Here is a 23,899-nt window from a genome sequence, read left to right as displayed (position 1 = left end):
CCAGCAGGGGAAGTCCTTGAAGTTCTTTTCCGGTTTATCTTGAGTTACCCATCGGCAACCACCAACTATTTATTTCCAGCCGTAAAGCAGCTCGGAGGCACCGCTGACCTCTGCAGATGGCTCCAACCAATGCCGAAAACAGCGGGAAGAACAGCATACCCATCCCTCTACTCCTGCTATCCCCTGCCCTGCACGTAACCCAAAGTATTAACCCCCGCCCCCCTACTATAACGGTCATGGAGGCTTCCCCGTATGATTTTTGGGCTGCAGTCCAGCCTCCTCTTCACGTCCATTCCCGCGTCTGTGTGCGTCATGACAGATAACGTCCATTCCCGCGTGTGCAATTCTCACTTTGGATGCAGCGAGTGACATCTTGGAAGAGGGCACCGCCACTGTCTTATCCAACATCTATTTTGAACCCCCCAAAGCCCGGCCAGGGAGCATCCAATAATTTCCTGGGCATAGATATCGACTGGAATATAATAAAGGTAAAGCTAATATTACAACGTGGTCATGAGCCACATCTACAGCCGGGTGGCGCTATCCTCAAGGAGTATGACACCGTCTACATGGGCACTGGCACTTTATATGTGGGCACTGCGGCACTATGGAGCATTGTACTGTGTGGGCTGTACCGGGTGGGGATTGGGCGGGGATTTGGCGGGGTTAGAGGTGTGGCTTAAAAGGAAAAACTTGCATCGACACCATACTTGAAAGTTGGGAGGTACGCATGTATCTAATCCTATTGTTTGGTACTGTCTGCTGAGCTGCTGTATCTAAGCCTATCTGTATCCAATTTATCTAAGAGCAGTGGCACCACTAGTTTATACGTGGCATCAGCCGGCAGGGTCATGGGGTCGGAGCGCTGCGTGGTTTGGATGTCGCTGGTGATATTATCTGCCAAGAAAGGGAATAGATTCCAAATGCTACAGTAGTCGAATACAAGGGCATTGTTCCCCCCCTAGTGACCCCTAAACCACTCTAGCGTGAATCCAATCCCGGCCCCCCTCTAGCGCGTATCCAATCCCGGCCCCCCTCTAGCGCGTATCCAATCCCGGACCCCCCTCTAGCGCGTATCCAATCCCGGACCCCCCTCTAGCGCGTATCCAATCCCGGACCCCCCTCTAGCGCGTATCCAATCCCGGAACCCCCTCTAGCGTGTATCCAATCCCGGCCCCCCTCTAGTGTGTATCCAATCCCGCAGTATTTTGTGATTCGTCTGCTGGTTTGTAGTGACGCCATTTTGCTTTTTATTCACAGCCTGGAGCTTTTACCGTGAGAATGTCCTGAGTAACCGCCACGCTGTATACAAGACTGCCACTCGGTCCTCGTTTTTACTACGGTGCAGATGGATGAGACACCTGATGTTTCCATGGTAACCTCACGGAACTCTCCTTCCCCACCTTTGCCCCCATGCCCCCCACCCCTACCAGTTGGTGGCTTCTCTCTCCAGTATGATGTATCCATGAGTCTTTCTTTGCCTCCACCACCTCCTCCACCTGGACAATTCACGCTGCCACCACCTCCGCCACTTATATCGCTGTCCGCCACTCCACTACCGCGCTTAGAACAGCGCAGACCTAAATTACGCAACTTCAACTGGGATGCTTTGCCTACGGAACGAGTTTTGGGGGGCCGTAATCTCTGGACTTGTGGCCCTCAGGGGGCCGGTCTACAAATAGATATTGTTCACATGGAGGAACTTTTTGGTCAGAGAGATGAACCTCGTAAACCGAGAGGAAGCTTCAAATCTCGAGGCCATCCAGGTGTAACGGAGCTGGACATGAAGGAGGTAGGAGGTTGGGGGTTATACTTTTTTCTTAGTATTTAGTTTTTTTACTTTTTTATATAAACCGCTCTCAATTGAGTTGTGGGAAAGTCTCTCTAAATCAAATATGACAAATGTTTCTTGTATGAGGCTACAAGGAAGGGTCTGCTCTCCACCCCCTAGAAACGGCTCCTGCCTAAGGCGGCAATAACGGACACAAGCAGAGACCGGAGGGGGCGCGGTTTCTGCAGAAAAAGCAGAGTATTCATCTAATCTTTTTCTATCACCATGGTGGGGTGACGTACTGAGAGGGGAATTATATAGAGGGGGGGGTTGTCACTAACTTCACTAACCAGTTGATACACAAGATGAACCTACCTCCCGACAGGCCAAGTCTGCTCTCTATCCCCTCTAGCTCACGTAGGTCTTCCTTCCAGTTCCCCGTCTCCAGATCATTTGTCCGGCCATGCCGCCTGAGGTAGAGAAGCCGCATGGTGGGAGAATTGGTTGCATCCAGCAGAAGGTCGCAGGGTCTTTCTTTATCTTCTCCTGCTCTGAAGGCGACGTGGTCAGGAACAATGGAGACAATGGACACGGCCTTACATTTGCTGGAACTGTCATTTGTCCCCTCCTGATGGTGCAGAAATCTTAATGGTTGTATACTGGGCCTCCGACAATGAAAATCTGCAGATAACGTCCACTACTAAATGACTGTGTATTTCATTAGGGATTTGGCACAGATTTTTAGGTCCGTTCCACAGCGTCATTTTTGTGTGCTGTGGGAACCTAGACTTGTGGAGTCCATAACCAGGGGAGTAACGGTACAATTCCGGACTCCTCGCTGCGGCACCGGCTGTGCAGAATGCCAAGCACTTTATATCAGCGTTGTCTAGTAAAAATAGCTTCAAAGATCTTGTCATCAGCTCAGAGCTTTTCTAGCAGTCATCTGGTTTCTTAGCACTTGCAGCAACAATGTCACCGCTCCATATTTAAAAGAGGAGAAAAGGAGGGTGACGGCGGTGCCAGAAGGGGGGAGAGGAGGAGGGTGACGGCGGTGCCAGAAGGGGGGAGAGGAGGAGGGTGACGGCGGTGCCAGAAGGGGGGAGAGGAGGAGGGTGACGGCGGTGCCAGAAGGGGGTAGAGGAGGGTGACGGCGGTGCCAGAAGGGGGTAGAGGAGGGTGACGGCGGTGCCAGAAGGGGGTAGAGGAGGGTGGTGACGGCGGTGCCAGAAGGGGGGAGAGGAGGAGGGTGACGGCGGTGCCAGAAGGGGAGAGAGGAGGAGGTTGACGGCGGTGCCAGAAGGGGGGAGAGGAGGAGGGTGACGGCGGTGCCAGAAGGGGGGAGAGGAGGAGGGTGCCGGCGGTGCCAGAAGGGGGGAGAGGAGGAGGGTGCCGGCGGTGCCAGAAGGGGGGAGAGGAGGAGGGTGCCGGCGGTGCCAGAAGGGGGGAGAGGAGGAGGGTGCCGACGGTGCCAGAAGGGGGGAGAGGAGGAGGGTGACGGCGGTGCCAGAAGGGGGGAGGGGAGGAGGGTGCCGGCGGTGCCAGAAGGGGGGAGGGGAGGAGGGTGCCGGCGGTGCCAGAAGGGGGAGGGGAGGAGGGTGCCGGCGGTGCCAGAAGGGGGGAGAGGAGGAGGGTGCCGGCGGTGCCAGAAGGGGGGAGAGGAGGAGGGTGCCGGCGGTGCCAGAAGGGGGGAGAGGAGGAGGGTGCCGGCGGTGTCAGAAGGGAAGAGGAGGGTGCCAGCAGGGGAGAGGAGGAGGGTGGCGGCGGTGCCATAAGGGGAGAGGAGGGTGGCGGCGGTGCCATAAGGGGAGAGGAGGGTGGCGGCGGTGCCATAAGGGGAGAGGAGGGTGCCAGCAGGGGAGAGGAGGTTGACGGTGGTGCCAGAAGGGAAAAGGAGGGTGCCAGCGGGGGAGAGGAGGGTGACGGCGGTGCCAGCGGGGGAGAGGAGGGTGACGGCGGTGCCAGAAGGGAAAAGGAGGGTACCAGCAGGGGAGAGGAGGGTGACGGCGGTGCTAGCAGGGGAGAGGAGGGTGCCATAAGGGAAAAGGAGGGTGGCGGCGGCGCCAGCAGGGGGGAGAGGAGGAGGGTGACGGCGGCGCCAGCAGGGGGGAGGAGAGGAGGGTGACGGCGGTGCCAGCAGGGGGGAGGAGAGGAGGGTGACGGCGGCGCCAGCAGGGGGGAGGAGAGGAGAGGAGGGTGACGGCAGCGCCAGCAGGGGGGAGGAGAGGAGGGTGACGGCGGCGCCAGCAGGGGGGAGGAGAGGAGGGTGACGGCGGTGCCAGAAGGGGGGAGGAGAGGAGTGTGACGGCGGTGCCAAAAGGGGGGAGGAGAGGATGGTGACGGCGGTGCCAAAAGGGGGGAGGAGAGGAGGGTGACGGCGGTGCCAGCATTCTGCGTGTGAACATGCCCTTATGGTCAACCGCGTCTTTTCTGCTGTGCTGCAAAAAGTGAATATCCATCCTCAAACACCATTTTGCTTCTTTATTGTAAATAAGTACAGAATTGTGCGCTGAGTAACATCCTAGTATATATGTCTATGGAGCGATGAGTAACGTCCTAGTATATCTATCTATGGAGCCGCTGAGTAACGTCCTAGTACATCTGTCTATGGAGCGCTGAGGAACGTCCTAGTATATCTGTCTATGGAGCGCTGAGTAACGTCCTAGTACATCTGTCTATGGAGCGCTGAGGAACGTCCTAGTATATCTGTCTATGGAGCGCTGAGTAACGTCCTAGTACATCTGTCTATGGAGCCGCTGAGTAACGTCCTAGTATATCTGTCTATGGAGCCGCTGAGTAACGTCCTAGTACATCTGTCTATGGAGCGCTGAGTAACGTCCTAGTATATCTGTCTATGGAGCGCTGAGTAACCGTCCTAGTATATCTGTCTATGGAGCGCTGAGTAACCGTCCTAGTATATCTGTCTATGGAGCGCTGAGTAACGTCCTAGTATATCTGTCTATGGAGCGCTGAGTAACGTCCTAGTACATCTGTCTATGGAGCGCTGAGTAACGTCCTAGTATATCTGTCTATGGAGCCGCTGAGTAACGTCCTAGTACATCTGTCTATGGAGCGCTGAGTAACGTCCTAGTATATCTGTCTATGGAGCCACTGAGTAACGTCCTAGTACATCTGTCTATGGAGCGCTGAGTAACGTCCTAGTACATCTGTCTATGGAGCCGCTGAGTAACGTCCTAGTATATCTGTCTATGGAGCCGCTGAGTAACGTCCTAGTACATCTGTCTATGGAGCGCTGAGTAACGTCCTAGTATATCTGTCTATGGAGCGCTGAGTAACGTCCTAGTATATCTGTCTATGGAGCGCTGAGTAACGTCCTAGTATATCTGTCTATGGAGCGCTGAGTAACGTCCTAGTATATCTGTCTATGGAGCGCTGAGTAACGTCCTAGTATATCTGTCTATGGAGCCGCTGAGTAACGTCCTAGTACATCGGTCTATGGAGCCGCTGAGTAACGTCCTAGTATATCTGTCTATGGAGCGCTGAGTAACGTCCTAGTATATCTGTCTATGGAGCGCTGAGTAACGTCCTAGTACATCTGTCTATGGAGCCGCTGAGTAACGTCCTAGTACATCGGTCTATGGAGCCGCTGAGTAACGTCCTAGTATATCTGTCTATGGAGCGCTGAGTAACGTCCTAGTATATCTGTCTATGGAGCGCTGAGTAACGTCCTAGTACATCTGTCTATGGAGCGCTGAGTAACGTCCTAGTACATCTGTCTATGGAGCCGCTGAGTAACGTCCTAGTATATCTGTCTATGGAGCGCTGAGTAACGTCCTAGTACATCGGTCTATGGAGCCGCTGAGTAACGTCCTAGTATATCTGTCTATGGAGCGCTGAGTAACGTCCTAGTACATCTGTCTATGGAGCGCTGAGTAACGTCCTAGTATATCTGTCTATGGAGCCGCTGAGTAACGTCCTAGTACATCTGTCTATGGAGCCGCTGAGTAACGTCCTAGTACATCTGTCTATGGAGCCGCTGAGTAACGTCCTAGTACATCGGTCTATGGAGCCGCTGAGTAACGTCCTAGTATATCTGTCTATGGAGCGCTGAGTAACGTCCTAGTATATCTGTCTATGGAGCGCTGAGTAACGTCCTAGTATATCTGTCTATGGAGCGCTGAGTAACGTCCTAGTATATCTGTCTATGGAGCGCTGAGTAACGTCCTAGTATATCTGTCTATGGAGCCGCTGAGTAACGTCCTAGTACATCGGTCTATGGAGCCGCTGAGTAACGTCCTAGTATATCTGTCTATGGAGCGCTGAGTAACGTCCTAGTATATCTGTCTATGGAGCGCTGAGTAACGTCCTAGTACATCTGTCTATGGAGCCGCTGAGTAACGTCCTAGTACATCGGTCTATGGAGCCGCTGAGTAACGTCCTAGTATATCTGTCTATGGAGCGCTGAGTAACGTCCTAGTATATCTGTCTATGGAGCGCTGAGTAACGTCCTAGTACATCTGTCTATGGAGCGCTGAGTAACGTCCTAGTACATCTGTCTATGGAGCCGCTGAGTAACGTCCTAGTATATCTGTCTATGGAGCGCTGAGTAACGTCCTAGTACATCGGTCTATGGAGCCGCTGAGTAACGTCCTAGTATATCTGTCTATGGAGCGCTGAGTAACGTCCTAGTACATCTGTCTATGGAGCGCTGAGTAACGTCCTAGTATATCTGTCTATGGAGCCGCTGAGTAACGTCCTAGTACATCTGTCTATGGAGCCGCTGAGTAACGTCCTAGTACATCTGTCTATGGAGCCGCTGAGTAACGTCCTAGTACATCGGTCTATGGAGCCGCTGAGTAACGTCCTAGTACATGTGTCTATGGAGCGCTGAGGAACGTCCTAGTATATGTGTCTATGGAGCGCTGAGGAACGTCCTAGTATATCTGTCTATGGAGCGCTGAGGAACGTCCTAGTATATCTGTCTATGGAGCGCTGAGTAACGTCCTAGTACATCTGTCTATGGAGCCGCTGAGTAACGTCCTAGTACATCTGTCTATGGAGCGCTGAGTAACGTCCTAGTACATCGGTCTATGGAGCAGATCAGTTCTTCTGATACTGAGATATAAGGAGAGATCAAGAAATGAATCTGCCCAAAACATAAAAATGACCTAATGATAAGAAGCGGGAATTCACTTTGTGGATCTCTGGTGATGTTATGGCCTCGTGACTTGGGCCCTCGCCACTCCTGGGGCCCTCGCACGTTCTCGGTCGGTGTCTCTAGCAGTTTATGACCTTGTGATGGGTAAATGTTTTGTTGTTTTTATATGTAGATTAGTCTTTTGGATTCCAAGAAGAGTATGAACCTGGGAATCTTCTTGAAACAGTTTAAGAGGTGAGTCCTGGTCACATTTGTGTTTGATCGTCTTTACCGTTTGGATTTCTTCTTCATAATTTTGTTATTTTGGAATTTCTCCAGACCTGTGCAAGTCTTAATTGCAGACATAAAACACGGAGTGGGATCCAACTTTGGTGCAGAGAAGTTGGGGGAACTACAGCGACTGCTCCCAGAAAAGGATGAGGTAAGTGGTTGGTGCCGTAGAGACATGACCTACAATAGCAGAGATCATCAAAAACTGATCGAACCGTTCTATGGACTCTCACAAGAGGAACAGTTCCCAACAGACTCCTACCTGACCTCCTACTAAATACCATCCAATAATGGGATGACCACTGGTATATAGTATGATGGTCCGGCCTTCCCTGCCTCCCCTGGTATATAGTATGATGGCCCGGCCTTCCCTGGTATATAGTATGATGGTCCGACCTTCCCATGTATATAGTATGATGGTCCGGCCTTCCCTGCCTCCCCTGGTGTATAGTATGATGGTCCGGCCTCCCCTGGTATATAGTATGATGGTCCGGCCTTCCCTGCCTCCCCTGGTATATAGTGTGATGGTCCGACCTTCCCTGGTATACAGTATGATGGACCGGCCTTCCATGCCTCCCCTGGTATATAGTGTGATGGTCCGACCTTCCCTGGTATACAGTATGATGGACCGGCCTTCCCTGGTACATAGTATAATGGCCCGGCCTTCTCTAGTATGATGGTCCGGCCTTCTCTGGTGTATATAGTATGATGGTCCGGCCTTACCTACCTCCTCTGGTATATAGTGTGATGGTCCGGCCTTTCCTGGTATATAGTATGATGGTCCGGCCTTCCCTGGTATATAGTATAATGTCCCGGCCTTCCCTGCCTCCCCTGGTATATAGTATGATGGTCCGGCCTTCCCTGGTATATAGTGTGATGGTCCGGCCTTCTCTGGTATATAGTGTGACGGTCCGGCCTTCTCTGGTATATAGTGTGGTGGTCCGGCCTTCTCTGGTATATAGTGTGGCGGTCCGGCCTTCTCTGGTATATAGTGTGGCGGTCCGGCCTTCTCTGGTATATAGTGTGATGGCCTGGCCTTCTCTGCCTCCCCTGGTATATAGTGTGATGGTCCGGCCTTCTCTGGTATATAGTGTGATGGTCCGGCCTTCTCTGGTATATAGTGTGATGGTCCGGCCTTCTCTGGTATATAGTGTGACGGTCCGGTCTTCTCTGGTATATAGTGTGGCGGTCCGGCCTTCTCTGGTATATAGTGTGATGGTCCGGCCTTCTCTGGTATATAGTGTGACGGTCCGGCCTTCTCTGGTATATAGTGTGACGGTCCGGCCTTCTCTGGTATATAGTGTGACGGTCCGGCCTTCTCTGGTATATAGTGTGACGGTCCGGCCTTCTCTGGTATATAGTGTGACGGTCCGGCCTTCTCTGGTATATAGTGTGACGGTCCGGCCTTCTCTGGTATATAGTGTGACGGTCCGGCCTTCTCTGGTATATAGTGTGACGGTCCGGCCTTCTCTGGTATATAGTGTGACGGTCCGGCCTTCTCTGGTATATAGTGTGACGGTCCGCCCTTCTCTGGTATATAGTGTGACGGTCCGCCCTTCTCTGGTATATAGTGTGACGGTCCGCCCTTCTCTGGTATATAGTGTGACGGTCCGCCCTTCTCTGGTATATAGTGTGGCGGTCCGGCCTTCTCTGGTATATAGTGTGGCGGTCCGGCCTTCTCTGGTATATAGTGTGATGGTCCGGCCTTCTCTGGTATATAGTGTGATGGTCCGGCCTTCTCTGGTATATAGTGTGATGGTCCGGCCTTCTCTGGTATATAGTGTGATGGTCCGGCCTTCTCTGGTATATAGTGTGATGGTCCGGCCTTCTCTGGTATATAGTGTGATGGTCCGGCCTTCTCTGGTATATAGTGTGATGGTCCGGCCTTCTCTGGTATATAGTGTGATGGCCTGGCCTTCTCTGCCTCCCCTGGTATATAGTGTGATGGTCCGGCCTTCTCTGGTATATAGTGTGATGGTCCGGCCTTGTCTGGTATGTAGTGTGATGGTCCGGCCTTCTCTGGTATGTAGTGTGATGGTCCGGCCTTCTCTGGTATGTAGTGTGACGGTCCGGTCTTCTCTGGTATATAGTGTGGCGGTCCGGTCTTCTCTGGTATATAGTGTGGCGGTCCGGCCTTCTCTGGTATATAGTGTGGCGGTCCGGCCTTCTCTGGTATATAGTGTGATGGTCCGGCCTTCTCTGGTATATAGTGTGATGGTCCGGCCTTCTATGGTATATAGTGTGATGGTCCGGCCTTCCCTGCCTCCCCTGGTATATAGTGTGATGGTCCGGCCTTCCCTGGTATATAGTGTGATGGTCCGGCCTTCCCTGGTATATAGTGTGATGGTCCGGCCTTCTCTGGTATATAGTGTGATGGTCCGGCCTTCTCTGGTATATAGTGTGATGGTCCGGCCTTCTCTGGTATATAGTGTGATGGTCCGGCCTTCTCTGGTATATAGTGTGATGGTCCGGCCTTCTCTGGTATATAGTGTGATGGTCCGGCCTTCTCTGGTATATAGTGTGATGGTCCGGCCCTCTCTGGTATATAGTGTGATGTCCTGGCCTTCTCTGCCTCCCCTGGTATATAGTGTGATGGTCCGGCCTTCCCTGGTATATAGTGTGATGGTCCGGCCTTCTCTGGTATATAGTGTGATGGTCCGGCCTTCTCTGGTATATAGTGTGATGGTCCGGCCTTCTCTGGTATATAGTGTGATGGTCCGGCCTTCTCTGGTATATAGTGTGATGGTCCGGCCTTCTCTGGTATATAGTGTGATGGTCCGGCCTTCTCTGGTATATAGTGTGATGGTCCGGCCCTCTCTGGTATATAGTGTGATGGCCTGGCCTTCTCTGCCTCCCCTGGTATATAGTGTGATGTCTCTTCTCGTGACTGTATTAACGATAAAACATTTTGTGGTTCAGATGAAGAAACTTCGAGCGTTTAAAGGAGACCGAAGCCGTTTGTCTGATCCAGAACTATTTATGGTGATGTTGGTGGAAATTCCCAGGTAAAGTCTGACTATGGTGTGGAATAATCGTGTTGGTACCGTGCCCCTCCTCCACCCCTTGTGGTCATCATTGAACAATCTGTATAATATTAGATCATTGATTGACGCTTCCCTAATTTTAATATTGCTGGATCATAATTAAATAATCAAAAGATTGCCCCTTGTAAACGCCAGCAATAAATGTATGATATTCACTTCTTATATCCCGCTACGCCTAATCCCAGCTGTCTTCTCCAGCCACTAACCCTACACTAATCTCGTGTCCGACTGCTGACCCCGCCTCGTGTCCGACTGCTGACCCCGCCTCGTGTCCGTCGTCTGACCCCCGCCTCGTGTCCGTCTGCTGACCCCCGCCTCGTGTCCGTCTGCTGACCCCGCCTCGTGTCCGTCTGCTGACCCCGCCTCGTGTCCGTCTGCTGACCCCCGCCTCGTGTCCGTCTGCTGACCCCCGCCTCGTGTCCGTCTGCTGACCCCCGCCTCGTGTCCGTCTGCTGACCCCCGCCTCGTGTCCGTCTGCTGACCCCCGCCTCGTGTCCGTCTGCTGACCCCCGCCTCGTGTCCGTCTGCTGACCCCCGCCTCGTGTCCGTCTGCTGACCCCCGCCTCGTGTCCGTCTGCTGACCCCCGCCTCGTGTCCGTCTGCTGACCCCCGCCTCGTGTCCGTCTGCTGACCCCCGCCTCGTGTCCGTCTGCTGACCCCCGCCTCGTGTCCGTCTGCTGACCCCCGCCTCGTGTCCGTCTGCTGACCCCCGCCTCGTGTCCGTCTGCTGACCCCCGCCTCGTGTCCGTCTGCTGACCCCCGCCTCGTGTCCGTCTGCTGACCCCCGCCTCGTGTCCGTCTGCTGACCCCCGCCTCGTGTCCGTCTGCTGACCCCCGCCTCGTGTCCGTCTGCTGACCCCCGCCTCGTGTCCGTCTGCTGACCCCCGCCTCGTGTCCGTCTGCTGACCCCCGCCTCGTGTCCGTCTGCTGACCCCCGCCTACTAATTCTTCTTCTCATTTCCAGTTTCCACCAACGTCTTGAAGTGATGATCCTTAAGGAAGAATTCTTTCCCCAGCTAAATTCTCTGAAACAAGCGGTTGAGGTCCAGACAGCGGCTTCTACAGGTGAGATCCGTCATGTTTGGTCTTTGCATTGAATGGGAGTTAAATTGGACTCCTTTGCAGATTTACCAAAATGTTTAAAGGGGGCATATACATTTCTTTAACTTAAAACGGTTTTCCCACCAGGGCCATTTATTACATATCCACAAGATGTCATAAATGTCAGATAGATGCGGGTCCCACCTCTAGGACCTGCACCTATCTGTAGAACGGGGCCCCCTAAACACCATTCTACCTTCTTCTACTCTCTCTGCCTCCCAACCACTTCCTGACTTTATGGTCGGGATTTACGAAAACTGTGTAGCACGCTGAGCTATGCCTTTTCCGTAAGTCCCATCATAGTGAATGGCAGATACGTGAGCTACTCGGTTTCCTTCTTTATGGTCTAAATTCAGCTGCGGCAGAATGGGGTTTAGGGGGCCCTGTTCTAGAGATAGGTGCAGGTCCCAGAGGTGGGACCTGCATCTATCTGACATTTGACCTAGCCTGTGGATATGTTATAAATGTCCCTGGGGGGAAACCCCCTTTAAATCTAAAAATTTTAATTTGTTCTCATTCTAAAATGGATTTTAAAGAGGCTGTCACCACATTCTAAGTGGCCTATCTTGTACATGATGTGATCGGTGCTGTAATGTAAATAACAGTGGTCCTAGTAATAAAGAGGCTTTCACCACATAAGTGGCTTGTCTTGTACATAACGTGATCAGCGCTGTAATGTAGATAACAGTGGTCCTAGTAATAAAGATGCTGTCACCAGATTATAGGTGTCCTGTCTCCTACATAATGTGATCAGTGCTGTAATGTAGATAACAGTGGTCCTAGTAATAAAGAGTCTCTGTCACCACATTATAAGTGGCCTATATTGTACATGATGTGATCGGCGCTGTAATGTAGAGAACAGTGGTCCTAGTAATAAAGAGGCTGTCACCAGATTATGTGTCCTGTCTCCTACATAATGTGATCAGTGCTGTAATGTAGATAACAGTGGTCCTAGTAATAAAGAGGCTGTCACCAGATTATAAGTGTCCTGTCTCCTACATAATGTGATCCGTGCTGTAATGTAGATAACAGTGACCCTAGTAATAAAGAGGCTGTCACCAGATTATAAGTGCCCTGTATCCTACATAAAGTGATCAGTGCTGTAATGTAGATAACAGTGGTCCTAGTAATAAAGAGGCTGTCACCACATTATAAGTGCCCTGTCTCCTACATAATGTGATCCGTGCTGTAATGTAGATAACAGTGACCCTAGTAATAAAGAGGCTGTCACCAGATTATAAGTGCCCTGTCTCCTACATAATGTGATCAGTGCTGTAATGTAGATAACAGTGGTCCTAGTAATAAAGAGGCTGTCACCACATTATAAGTGTCCTGTCTCCTACATAAAGTGATCAGTGCTGTAATGTAGATAACAGTGGTCCTAGTAATAAAGAGGCTCTGGCACCACATTATAAGTGCCCTGTCTCCTACATAATGTGATCAGTTCTGTAATGTAGATAACAGTGACCCTAGTAATAAAGAGGCTGTCGCCACATTATAAGTGTCCTGTCTCCTACATAATGTGATCAGTGCTGTAATGTAGGTAACAGTGGTCCTAGTAATAAAGAGGCTGTCACCACATTATAAGTGTCCCGTCTCCTACATAATGTGATCAGTTCTGTAATGTAGATAACAGTGGTCCTAGTAATAAAGAGGCTGTCACCAGATTATAAGTGTCCTGTCTCCTACATAAAGTGATCAGTGCTGTAATGTAGATAACAGTGGTCCTAGTAATAAAGAGGCTGTCACCACATAAGTGCCCTGTCTCCTACATAATGTGATCGGCGCTGTAATGTAGATAACAGTGACCCTAGTAATAAAGAGGCTGTCGCCACATTATAAGTGCCCTGTCTCCTACATAATGTGATCCGTGCTGTAATGTAGATAACAGTGACCCTAGTAATAAAGAGGCTGTCACCACATTATAAGTGGCCTATATTGTACATGATGTGATCGGCGCTGTAATGTAGAGAACAGCAGTGTTTTTTTATTTAGAAAAACAATCATTTTTGACTGAGTTATGACCTATTTTAGCTTCATGCTAATGAGTTTCTCAATGGACAACTGGGCGTGTTTTACTATATGACCAAATGGGTGTTGTACAGAGGAGTGTATGACGCTGACCAATCAGTGACCAATCAGCGTCATACACTCTCCCCATTCATTTACACTGCAGATAGCGATATAGATATAACGCGATGTGCAGCCACATAAACAGTGCAGTGGTAGAAATTGTACGTATAGGGAAAGAGGAAAATGGAGCAAGATTGGTCAATGTCGCCTTCAATTCTTTTAATTGATACCGACTGGTATAGGAAAATGAATTTATTGTGCAACGTCCCCTTTTCCTTTTATTGCACAACAATTTTGAATTATGTTTAATTTTAAATGTCATTTTTATTACTTCATTTATTGTAAATGTTTTATTTGTATTTCAAATCCCATTGATTAAGAGGCCATTATATGGCTATTCCTCATCAATGGGAAAAAGGAGGGAGCGCTCCAAAGACTTGTGTTGTGATTATGACTTAGGCCATGAATTCCCACAACATAGAGTTCAAATCTGCAGCCGGTGTCGGACGAGCCGCTGGTCGGATTACACCAGGAGAAGGGACGTTTCCTCGTTCATATCATTTATGGTTGTGTATTAGGACTTGTACAAACACTTTGACTGCACTGGGAGAAAGTAAATCTCCCAGCCCGTCGTTGTGTCGTCCGGGCTTTGTATCGCTGCACCAGGACCGGTCAGTCCAGCAGCGGGACCGGGATCGCAGCTTTCACGCTAGACACGCTCCCAGTCTGCAAACACTTCCGAACAGAGAGATGGAGATCACAGGCTGTCGCGCGCCCGCAAACATTGAAGAACATCATGAAACCGCATTGGCAGGTGTTATTATTGGATGAGGATCTGAGAAGATACCTCGGTGCAACAATTTCCTCAGGATAGAGGAAAACTAACACTATAGAACAACATATTGTGAAAAGTCACTTTTCCAGGGACTGTATAAAAAAGAAACCACCTAAATATCCAGCTTTGCACCCGTGAGGTTTATGTAAAGCCGGCAAAATTCTTGAAAAGAAAAAAAGGGTTTTAAAAATGGAACATTGATGAGGAATAGCCATATAATGGCCTCTTAATCAATGGGGTTTGAAATACAAATAAAACATTTACAACAAATGAAGTAATAAAAATATAAAAATGACAAAATAAAAAATTAAACATAATTAAAAATTGTTCTGCAATAAATTCCTTTTCCTATACCAGTCGGTATCAATTAAAAGAATTGAAGGCGACATTGACCAATCTTGCTCCATTTTCCTCTTTCCCTATACCTACAATTTCTATGACTTAATAGGTGGTGAACACCAGAGCAGGAAGGGTCACTCATTTTAAACTTAAAATAAAATAGAAGGTTCATCCCTTATAACGTTACTGCAGTGTCCTGACAATGAATATACATTACCTCCAGCCAGGACGTGATGTGTATTCAGAATCCTGACCACTTCTCTGTGAGTTACAGCACAGCAGGCGTAGTCTCGCGAGATTACGATGTAACCTGTCATTTACAGCGAGATCTTGCTGTGCTGTAAATCACAGAGACGCTACATAAGTGTTAGGATTGTGAATACACATCCCGTCCTGGCTGGAGGTAATGTATATTCATAGTCAGGACACTGCAGTAATGTTATAGTGTGTTTATGTGGCTGCACATCGAGATATAGCTATATCGCTAGTGCAGTGTAAATTAATGGAGAGAAGTGTATGACGCTGATTGGTCCGCGTCATACACTCTTCTGTACAACGCCCACTTGGTCATATAGTAAAACACACCCAGTTGTCCATTGAGAAACTCATTAGCATAAAACTAATATAGGTCATAACTCCTTCAAAAATGAACGTTTTCAAAATAAAAAACACTGCTGTTCTCTACATTACAGCGCCGATCACATCATGTACAATATAGGCCACGTATAATGTGGTGACAGCCTCTTTATTACTAGGACCACTGTTATCTACATTACAGCGCTGATCACATCATGTAGGAGACAGGGCACTTATAATGTGGTGACAGCCTCTTTATTACTAGGACCACTGTTATCTACATTACAGCGCTGATCACATCATGTAGGAGACAGGGCACTTATAATGTGGTGACAGCCTCTTTATTACTAGGACCACTGTTATCTACATTACAGCACTGATTACATTATGTAGGAGACAGGCCACTTATAATGTGGTGACAGCCTCTTTATTACTAGGACCACTGTTATCTACATTACAGCGCTGATCACATCATGTAGGAGACAGGGCACTTATAATGTGGTGACAGCCTCTTTATTACTAGGACCACTGTTATCTACATTACAGCGCTGATCACATCATGTAGGAGACAGGCCACTTATAATGTGGTGACAGCCTCTTTATTACTAGAACCACTGTTATCTACATTACAGCACGGATCACATTATGTAGGAGACAGGGCACTTATAATGTGGTGACAGCCTCTTTATTACTAGAACCACTGTTATCTACATTACAGCACGGATCACATTATGTAGGAGACAGGGCACTTATAATGTGGTGACAGCCTCTTTATTACTAGAACCACTGTTATCTACATTACAGCACTGATCACATTATGTAGGGGACAGGGCACTTATAATGTGGTGACAGCCTCTTTATTACTAGAACCACTGTTATCTACATTACAGCACGGATCACATTATGTAGGAGACAGGGCACTTATAATGTGGTGACAGCCTCTTTATTACTAGAACCACTGTTATCTACATTACAGCACGGATCACATTATGTAGGGGACAGGGCACTTATAATGTGGTGACAGCCTCTTTATTACTAGAACCACTGTTATCTACATTACAGCACGGATCACATTATGTAGGAGACAGGGCACTTATAATGTGGTGACAGCCTCTTTATTACTAGAACCACTGTTATCTACATTACAGCACGGATCACATTATGTAGGGGACAGGGCACTTATAATGTGGTGACAGCCTCTTTATTACTAGGACCACTGTTATCTACATTACAGCACTGATCACATTATGTAGGAGACAGGACACTTATAATCTGGTGACAGAGCCTCTTTATTACTAGGACCACTGTTATCTACATTACAGCACTGATCAGATTATGTAGGAGACAGGGCACTTATAATGTGGTGACAGCCTCTTTATTACTAGAACCACTGTTATCTACATTACAGCACGGATCACATTAGGTAGGAGACAGGTCACTTATAATCTGGTGACAGCCTCTTTATTACTAGGACCACTGTTATCTACATTACAGCGCTGATCACATTATGTAGGAGACAGGACACTTATAATCTGGTGACAGAGCCTCTTTATTACTAGGACCACTGTTATCTACATTACAGCACTGATCAGATTATGTAGGAGACAGGGCACTTATAATCTGGTGACAGCCTCTTTATTACTAGGACCACTGTTATCTACATTACAGCACGGATCACATTATGTAGGGGACAGGGCACTTATAATGTGGTGACAGCCTCTTTATTACTAGAACCACTGTTATCTACATTACAGCACCGATCACGTTATTAAACACAAAAAGGGGGGGCTCCTCTTGCAATTAGTGTCAAGGGTTAGATGCTGTAAGCGTAAAGCATACTACCAAAATAATCTATTAGGAAGGCACTCCTAGATAAGCATTTTATACACAAGAAAGAACAAGGAGTATAGAGGCCATATAATAAAAGAAATCTTTATTACATAGGTTATACACATAACACAGAAGAATTATTTAAAAAAAGGTACAATTGGAAAGAGTGACTCTGTGAAATATCCATTGCAGAAGGGCAGGCTCAGTTATTCAGTTATAAAGATACAGGAAAGTTACCAATAGCATGTGTGAATAGGGGCAACCATAGATACCAAAGTGCATGACATAATATACATGCACAGAATTACAGAATATAGAGGCACAGTAATATACATGTGTAGGTCTCTAAGTCGTATCCGATTAGTGGGCAATGTAAAGCTGTCAACATTTAGTATCGTGGTTAGTAGAGTTAGCAATTATAACCCAAATGCAAAAAAGGTATCTTACCCATGATGAGATGTACTTGGAGCCTGACGGACGTATGGAAAAACCCCAACGCGCGTTTCGCAGTGTGCTTCCTCAAGGGGTATCACTGATCACATTATGTAGGAGATAGGCCACTTATAATCTGGTGACAGCCTCTTTATTACTAGGACCACTGTTATCTACATTACAGCACTGATCACATTATGTAGGAGACAGGACACTTATAATGTGGTGACAGCCTCTTTATTACTAGGACCACTGTTATCTACATTACAGCACTGATCACATTATGTAGGAGACAGGACACTTATAATGTGGTGACAGCATCTTTATTACTAGGACCACTGTTATCTACATTACAGCGCTGATCACATTATGTAGGAGATAGGCCACTTATAATCTGGTGACAGCCTCTTTATTACTAGGACCACTGTTATCTACATTACAGCACTGATCACATTATGTAGGAGACAGGACACTTATAATGTGGTGACAGCCTCTTTATTACTAGGACCACTGTTATCTACATTACAGCACTGATCACATTATGTAGGAGACAGGACACTTATAATCTGGTGACAGCCTCTTTATTACTAGGACCACTGTTATCTACATTACAGCACTGATCACATTATGTAGGAGATAGGCCACTTATAATCTGGTGACAGCCTCTTTATTACTAGGACCACTGTTCTCTACATTACAGCACTGATCACATTATGTAGGAGATAGGCCACTTATAATCTGGTGACAGCCTCTTTATTACTAGGACCACTGTTATCTACATTACAGCACTGATCACATTATGTAGGAGACAGGACACTTATAATGTGGTGACAGCCTCTTTATTACTAGGACCACTGTTATCTACATTACAGCACTGATCACATTATGTAGGAGACAGGACACTTATAATGTGGTGACAGCATCTTTATTACTAGGACCACTGTTATCTACATTACAGCGCTGATCACATTATGTAGGAGATAGGCCACTTATAATCTGGTGACAGCCTCTTTATTACTAGGACCACTGTTATCTACATTACAGCACTGATCACATTATGTAGGAGACAGGACACTTATAATGTGGTGACAGCCTCTTTATTACTAGGACCACTGTTATCTACATTACAGCACTGATCACATTATGTAGGAGACAGGACACTTATAATCTGGTGACAGCCTCTTTATTACTAGGACCACTGTTATCTACATTACAGCACTGATCACATTATGTAGGAGATAGGCCACTTATAATCTGGTGACAGCCTCTTTATTACTAGGACCACTGTTCTCTACATTACAGCACTGATCACATTATGTAGGAGATAGGCCACTTATAATCTGGTGACAGCCTCTTTATTACTAGGACCACTGTTATCTACATTACAGCACTGATCACATTATGTAGGAGACAGGACACTTATAATGTGGTGACAGCCTCTTTAAACCCTGTCCAGTCCCCTCTGCAGACTCTGCTCTAGATAGAAGGACATGTTCACCTGTTACTGGGGGCATGTAGGCCATTGTGTTGAAGCCTGTTACAATGCAGATATGAAGGTGCCCTAATGACACAGATGACGGGAGACCCTGCGCTCGCTCTGCCCCGTGTCATCTGTGGTCACAGTGAATTTTGTACCGTTTCAGAGCTGCTGCAGTGCGAGGAGCTGCACGTCCTCATCCACCTCGTGCTCAAAGCCGGAAACTACATGAATGCCGTGAGTTATCCTATAATTCCTGATCTGGCCTCTAAACCGCTCTGTAAAGCCCAAAATTATTATGGGAGAGATTTTGTTAGCGACGTCTCCAACCATCAGACGCCACGTTTATAAGAAGGGTCATATTGGGGAACTTTATACACGACATTCACCACATTCCTAAAAATGTTTCCAACACGTGAAGAAGTTTATCGCCATCTGACCTTTACTGATCCCCTAGTCTGACCTGCTGCAGGCGGCCATGATAACGGTCACATGAGGAAATGTTCCACCTCTCCCCGATGATCCCGTGACTCCCCGGCAGCTGTTATTTCATTTCTTTTCAGTCTTGTAGGCCCAGTTCTCTAGACACATCTGCTAAGACCAGATTTACTTCATATTGACTTCAGCCGCGGTCACATCTTACATGTCAAACAGGGGCTTACAGAAGCAATTAGCATTTTTTCCCCCATAACAATATAACTGGGGGTTATCTCTTGACCCGAGTTGGATGCAGAAATTCAAGAAAAAAAAAAAGCCCCCCCCCCCCCCTGGGAAGGAGACATGGCATCCCAGCTACTGGTGGTGGTCATTATATAACCTGACGGTGGAAGACCTGAACCCTCTACAAGCTGCCCCGAAGCTCTTCATTAGTAAGGACTTCCAGGCCAGAAGCTGCTAAGATACAGTGTGCACAATGCTCCTGCCGGGCCCCATTCTGTGGTTTTCTTGGTCTTTAGCTCCCGTTAACCCTCGGTGCCACAGACCTCGACCCTCAGTCCCACAGACCTCGACCCTCAGTCCCACAGACCTCGACCCTCAGTCCCACAGACCTCGACACGTCCTCATCTTGGAATACACGACAGATGTTGGTGATTTATCAGCGAGAAGTAGTTGATGCTTCCCTCTCCTCATCCAGGGCTTTCCCTCAGGCGCACATCTAGAAAATGTGCTCGTCCAAAGATGGAGTCAGACGAAAATGAAACCGTTAATAAGAACAATTTCCCAGGGTTCTGGAGACATCAGATCTTCTAAGTGAACGGTCTCTGTTTCCTGGGCTGAGAATCTGAACGCCTCCATTGTACAGTCTTCCAGTCCAGCACCGTTTTTTTTATACTTTAGCGTGCCATAGCAAAATCTAGTCCATCCCTCATTAAATTGTAATCTCATTCTCCCCAGTGGTATTGTTATGGCGGACAACCTGCGGGTAATTGCAGCCCAGCTCTAGGGACGAGGTTAAGGGTTCGGTTGACCGTTCTATAGACTGACCACTTGGTTATTCTTCTAAACCCGGTTTACTAGCTGGACCCTGATCGTCGGAGTTTTGCTTCTACAATGATTCTTAGTCGTGAGCCGACAATCTTCCGTCATTCTTGACAGGAACCTGTTTATCTGCTCATCTAATTCTTACTTTGGGTTAACGTCTGTCTCTTATAATTGCGTACTGTTTGTCTTGTAGGGTGGATACGCAGGGAGCGCAATAGGATTTCGTATGGGATCCCTCCAGAGACTGGCTGACACTAAAGCAAACAAACCGGGAATGAACCTCATGCACTTTGTAGCTATGGTAAGAGTAGAAATGTTTAAGAAACGGTCTCCAGGTTTGTGGTCATAATGTTTGGCTAGATGGCTCTGAAATTTTGACTATGCCGGGCTCTAGACTGGCGCCTGCGACCTTGCCGGGCTCTAGACTGGCGCCTGCGACCTTGCCGGGCTCTAGACTGGCGCCTGCGACCTTGCCGGGCTCTAGACTGGCGCCTGCGACCTTGCCGGGCTCTAGACTGGCGCCTGCGACCTTGCCGGGCTCTAGACTGGCGCCTGCGACCTTGCCGGGCTCTAGACTGGCGCCTGCGACCTTGCCGGGCTCTAGACTGGCGCCTGCGACCTTGCCGGGCTCTAGACTGGCGCCTGCGACCTTGCCGGGCTCTAGACTGGCGCCTGCGACCTTGCCGGGCTCTAGACTGGCGCCTGCGACCTTGCCGGGCTCTAGACTGGCGCCTGCGACCTTGCCGGGCTCTAGACTGGCGCCTGCGACCTTGCCGGGCTCTAGACTGGCGCCTGCGACCTTGCCGGGCTCTAGACTGGCGCCTGCGACCTTGCCGGGCTCTAGACTGGCGCCTGCGACCTTGCCGGGCTCTAGACTGGCGCCTGCGACCTTGCCGGGCTCTAGACTGGCGCCTGCGACCTTGCCGGGCTCTAGACTGGCGCCTGCGACCTTGCCGGGCTCTAGACTGGCGCCTGCGACCTTGCCGGGCTCTAGACTGGCGCCTGCGACCTTGCCGGGCTCTAGACTGGCGCCTGCGACCTTGCCGGGCTCTAGACTGGCGCCTGCGACCTTGCCGGGCTCTAAACTGGCGCCTGCAACTTACATATGTCTTTTTAATACACAGGAAGCTGAGAGAAACAACCGTTCCCTTCTGACCTTCCCAGAGAAACTGCCACACATTAGCCAGGCGTCCCGGTGAGCATTTTTTGGCTGTTTTATACTTTTCCTGGTGACTTCTCTGGAGGGGAGACGTATTTGCATAGGACTTTTCTGGCTGAATATTTTTTTCTTACATATTTTCTATTTCTGCAGCCAGTTGTTCGCATGCGACTCTCCTTCCCCAATTCATCAGTGCAGTAAATCCTCCTCCGATTGTTGATCACGTTTGCCCTTCTATCGTCCAATGACTGTGACCCTGTCTTCCTCTTTAGTATCACATCCCAGGAGGTGGAGGGTGACCTGGAGACCCTCTCTCGGAGACTTCAGAGCACCAGGGAAGCCCTCCGGGATCAGCCAGACCTCAAGCATGAGATGTCTCCGTTCCTGCAGGTGAAATAACAATCTCCTCTTATTATATGGCTGCCGAGCTCCATCCTATAAACTGATGATCCACTTCGAGAACCCTATTAATAGGAACCTTAGACGTCCTACTGCAGTGGAGATGTAGCATTGCGTGGCATCTGTAGGAATGAGGAGGCCGCATTGTACTGCATAGATAGACTGGATCCTCCACAGGGAGATCTGCTCTTTATAGGGTGAACCCCCCCCCCCTATTATCTGACAATGATCCATAGACGTCCCCTGCAATCCCGACCCTTGATGGACACAAGAAATACATTATTTATTATTCCAGGAACATGTGTCTAGTATTCACTGGAATGAGACTGAGCTGAAATACCAAACACAGCCATGGACAGGAGGGGGCGCTATGTGTGGGTAAAAGAAGAATAACCGATCCTGCCTTCATTATAATCACAATCCACTCCGTTTTTTAAGCATTTTTCATTCAAAGACCGGAGGGGATCCAAAATGAAGGAAAAGTACTGAAAAGCTTCATTAATAACTGCCTAAGGCTCTGTTCACACGCTTAGCAAAATACGTCTGAAATTACGCAGCTGTTTTCAAGCGAAAACCGCTCCTGATTTTGACGTTTTTTAACTACTCGCGTTTTTTGAGGCGTATTTTTACGGACGTTATTGGAGCTGTTTTTCAATGGAGTCCATGAAAAACGGCTCCAAAAATGTCCCAAGAAGTGACATGCACTTCTTTTTCGCGGGCGTCTTTTTATGCGCCGTCTTTTGACTGCGACGCGTAAAGTGAAGCCTCGTGGGAACAGAACGCCGTAAAACCCATTGAAAGCAGCGGGCCGATGTTTGTAGACTTATTAGGGGCATTTTTTCAGGCATAATTCGAGGCGTAAAACGGCCGAATTACGTCTGAAAACAGTGCGTGTGAACATAGCCTCAGTGTTAAATCCTCATGTTATCCAGTGCCCCCTCCCCCCTAATGATAAACTTCACTTCTCAACATACAATTTAAATGTCCAGATAATGCCGTGATCACGTCTTCTACTCCAGTCACATCCAGAGCTGCAGTCCCTATTTAGGTAGTTCCCATAGTGCAGTGCTTTGGGGTTCTCCATTGCTATTTGCACAGTAATGTTGGCCATAAACGTAAGATAATTCTTCCCTAAATGCCCACAGTAGCCGCCAGACCTCAGCGGGTTCAACGCCATCCAGCCTCAGGCAGGGGCAATAGATCGACCAGTCATAATGTCTTGTGTACGGCTTTAAGGCTCCCAGTGCATAGTGTGCGGGGGATGAACCACAGACCAATTCCAGCAAAATTTTCCCTTTAGGCCATTGACTGTGAAGAAAACCTGATACAACGTGTGTGTGTGTGTGTGTGTGTGTGTGTGTGTATATATATATATATATACATATACATATACATATAATCAGTGAAGGAAATAAATATTTGATCCCTTGCTGATTTTGTAAGTTTGACCACTGTCAAAGTCATGAACAGTCTAGAATTTTTAGGCTAGGTTAATTTTACCAGTGAGAGATAGATTATATTAAAAAAAAAAACTGAAAATCACATTGTCAAAATGATCTCTATTTATTTGCATTGTGCACAGAGAAATAAGTATTTGATCCCTTTGGCAAACAAGACTTAATACTTAGTGGCAAAACCCTTGTTGGCAAGCACAGCAGGCAGACGTTTTTTGTAGTTGATGATGAGGTTTGCACACATGTTAGATGGAATTTTGGCCCACTCCTCTTTGCAGATCATCTGTAAATCATTACGATTTCGAGGCTGTCGCTTGGCAACTCGGATCTTCAGCTCCCTCCATAAGTTTTCGATGGGATTAAGGTCTGTAGACTGGCTAGGCCACTCCATGACCTTAATGTGCTTCTTTTTGAGCCACTCCTTTGTTGCATGTTTCGGGTCATTGTCGTGCTGGAAGACCCAGCCACGAGCCATTTTTAATGTCCTGGTGGAGGGAAGGAGGTTGTCACTCAGGATTTGACGGTACATGGCTCCATCCAT

General features: G+C 48.4%; 1 protein-coding gene across 1 annotated transcript in view; it reads left to right on the top strand.

The window, feature by feature from the left end:
- Window positions 1-23,899, top strand: part of LOC142740348 (FH2 domain-containing protein 1-like) — a 64,756-nt gene that overhangs the window by 34,046 nt on the left and 6,811 nt on the right. Inside the window, exons 2-10 of the mRNA XM_075849897.1 lie at window positions 1,261-1,792; window positions 7,060-7,121; window positions 7,206-7,308; window positions 10,077-10,162; window positions 11,166-11,266; window positions 19,031-19,101; window positions 20,540-20,647; window positions 21,471-21,541; window positions 21,778-21,895. Of these exons, the coding sequence (XP_075706012.1) occupies window positions 1,349-1,792; window positions 7,060-7,121; window positions 7,206-7,308; window positions 10,077-10,162; window positions 11,166-11,266; window positions 19,031-19,101; window positions 20,540-20,647; window positions 21,471-21,541; window positions 21,778-21,895 (1,164 nt within the window). The 5' untranslated portion in view covers window positions 1,261-1,348. The remainder of the gene's footprint in view (window positions 1-1,260; window positions 1,793-7,059; window positions 7,122-7,205; window positions 7,309-10,076; window positions 10,163-11,165; window positions 11,267-19,030; window positions 19,102-20,539; window positions 20,648-21,470; window positions 21,542-21,777; window positions 21,896-23,899) is intronic.

Source organism: Rhinoderma darwinii, chromosome 2 (assembly GCF_050947455.1).
Source record: "Rhinoderma darwinii isolate aRhiDar2 chromosome 2, aRhiDar2.hap1, whole genome shotgun sequence".
NCBI lineage: Eukaryota > Metazoa > Chordata > Amphibia > Anura > Rhinodermatidae > Rhinoderma > Rhinoderma darwinii.
The sequence above is the reverse complement of the archived record's forward strand: the minus strand, read 5'-3'. Positions and strand labels throughout refer to the sequence as shown.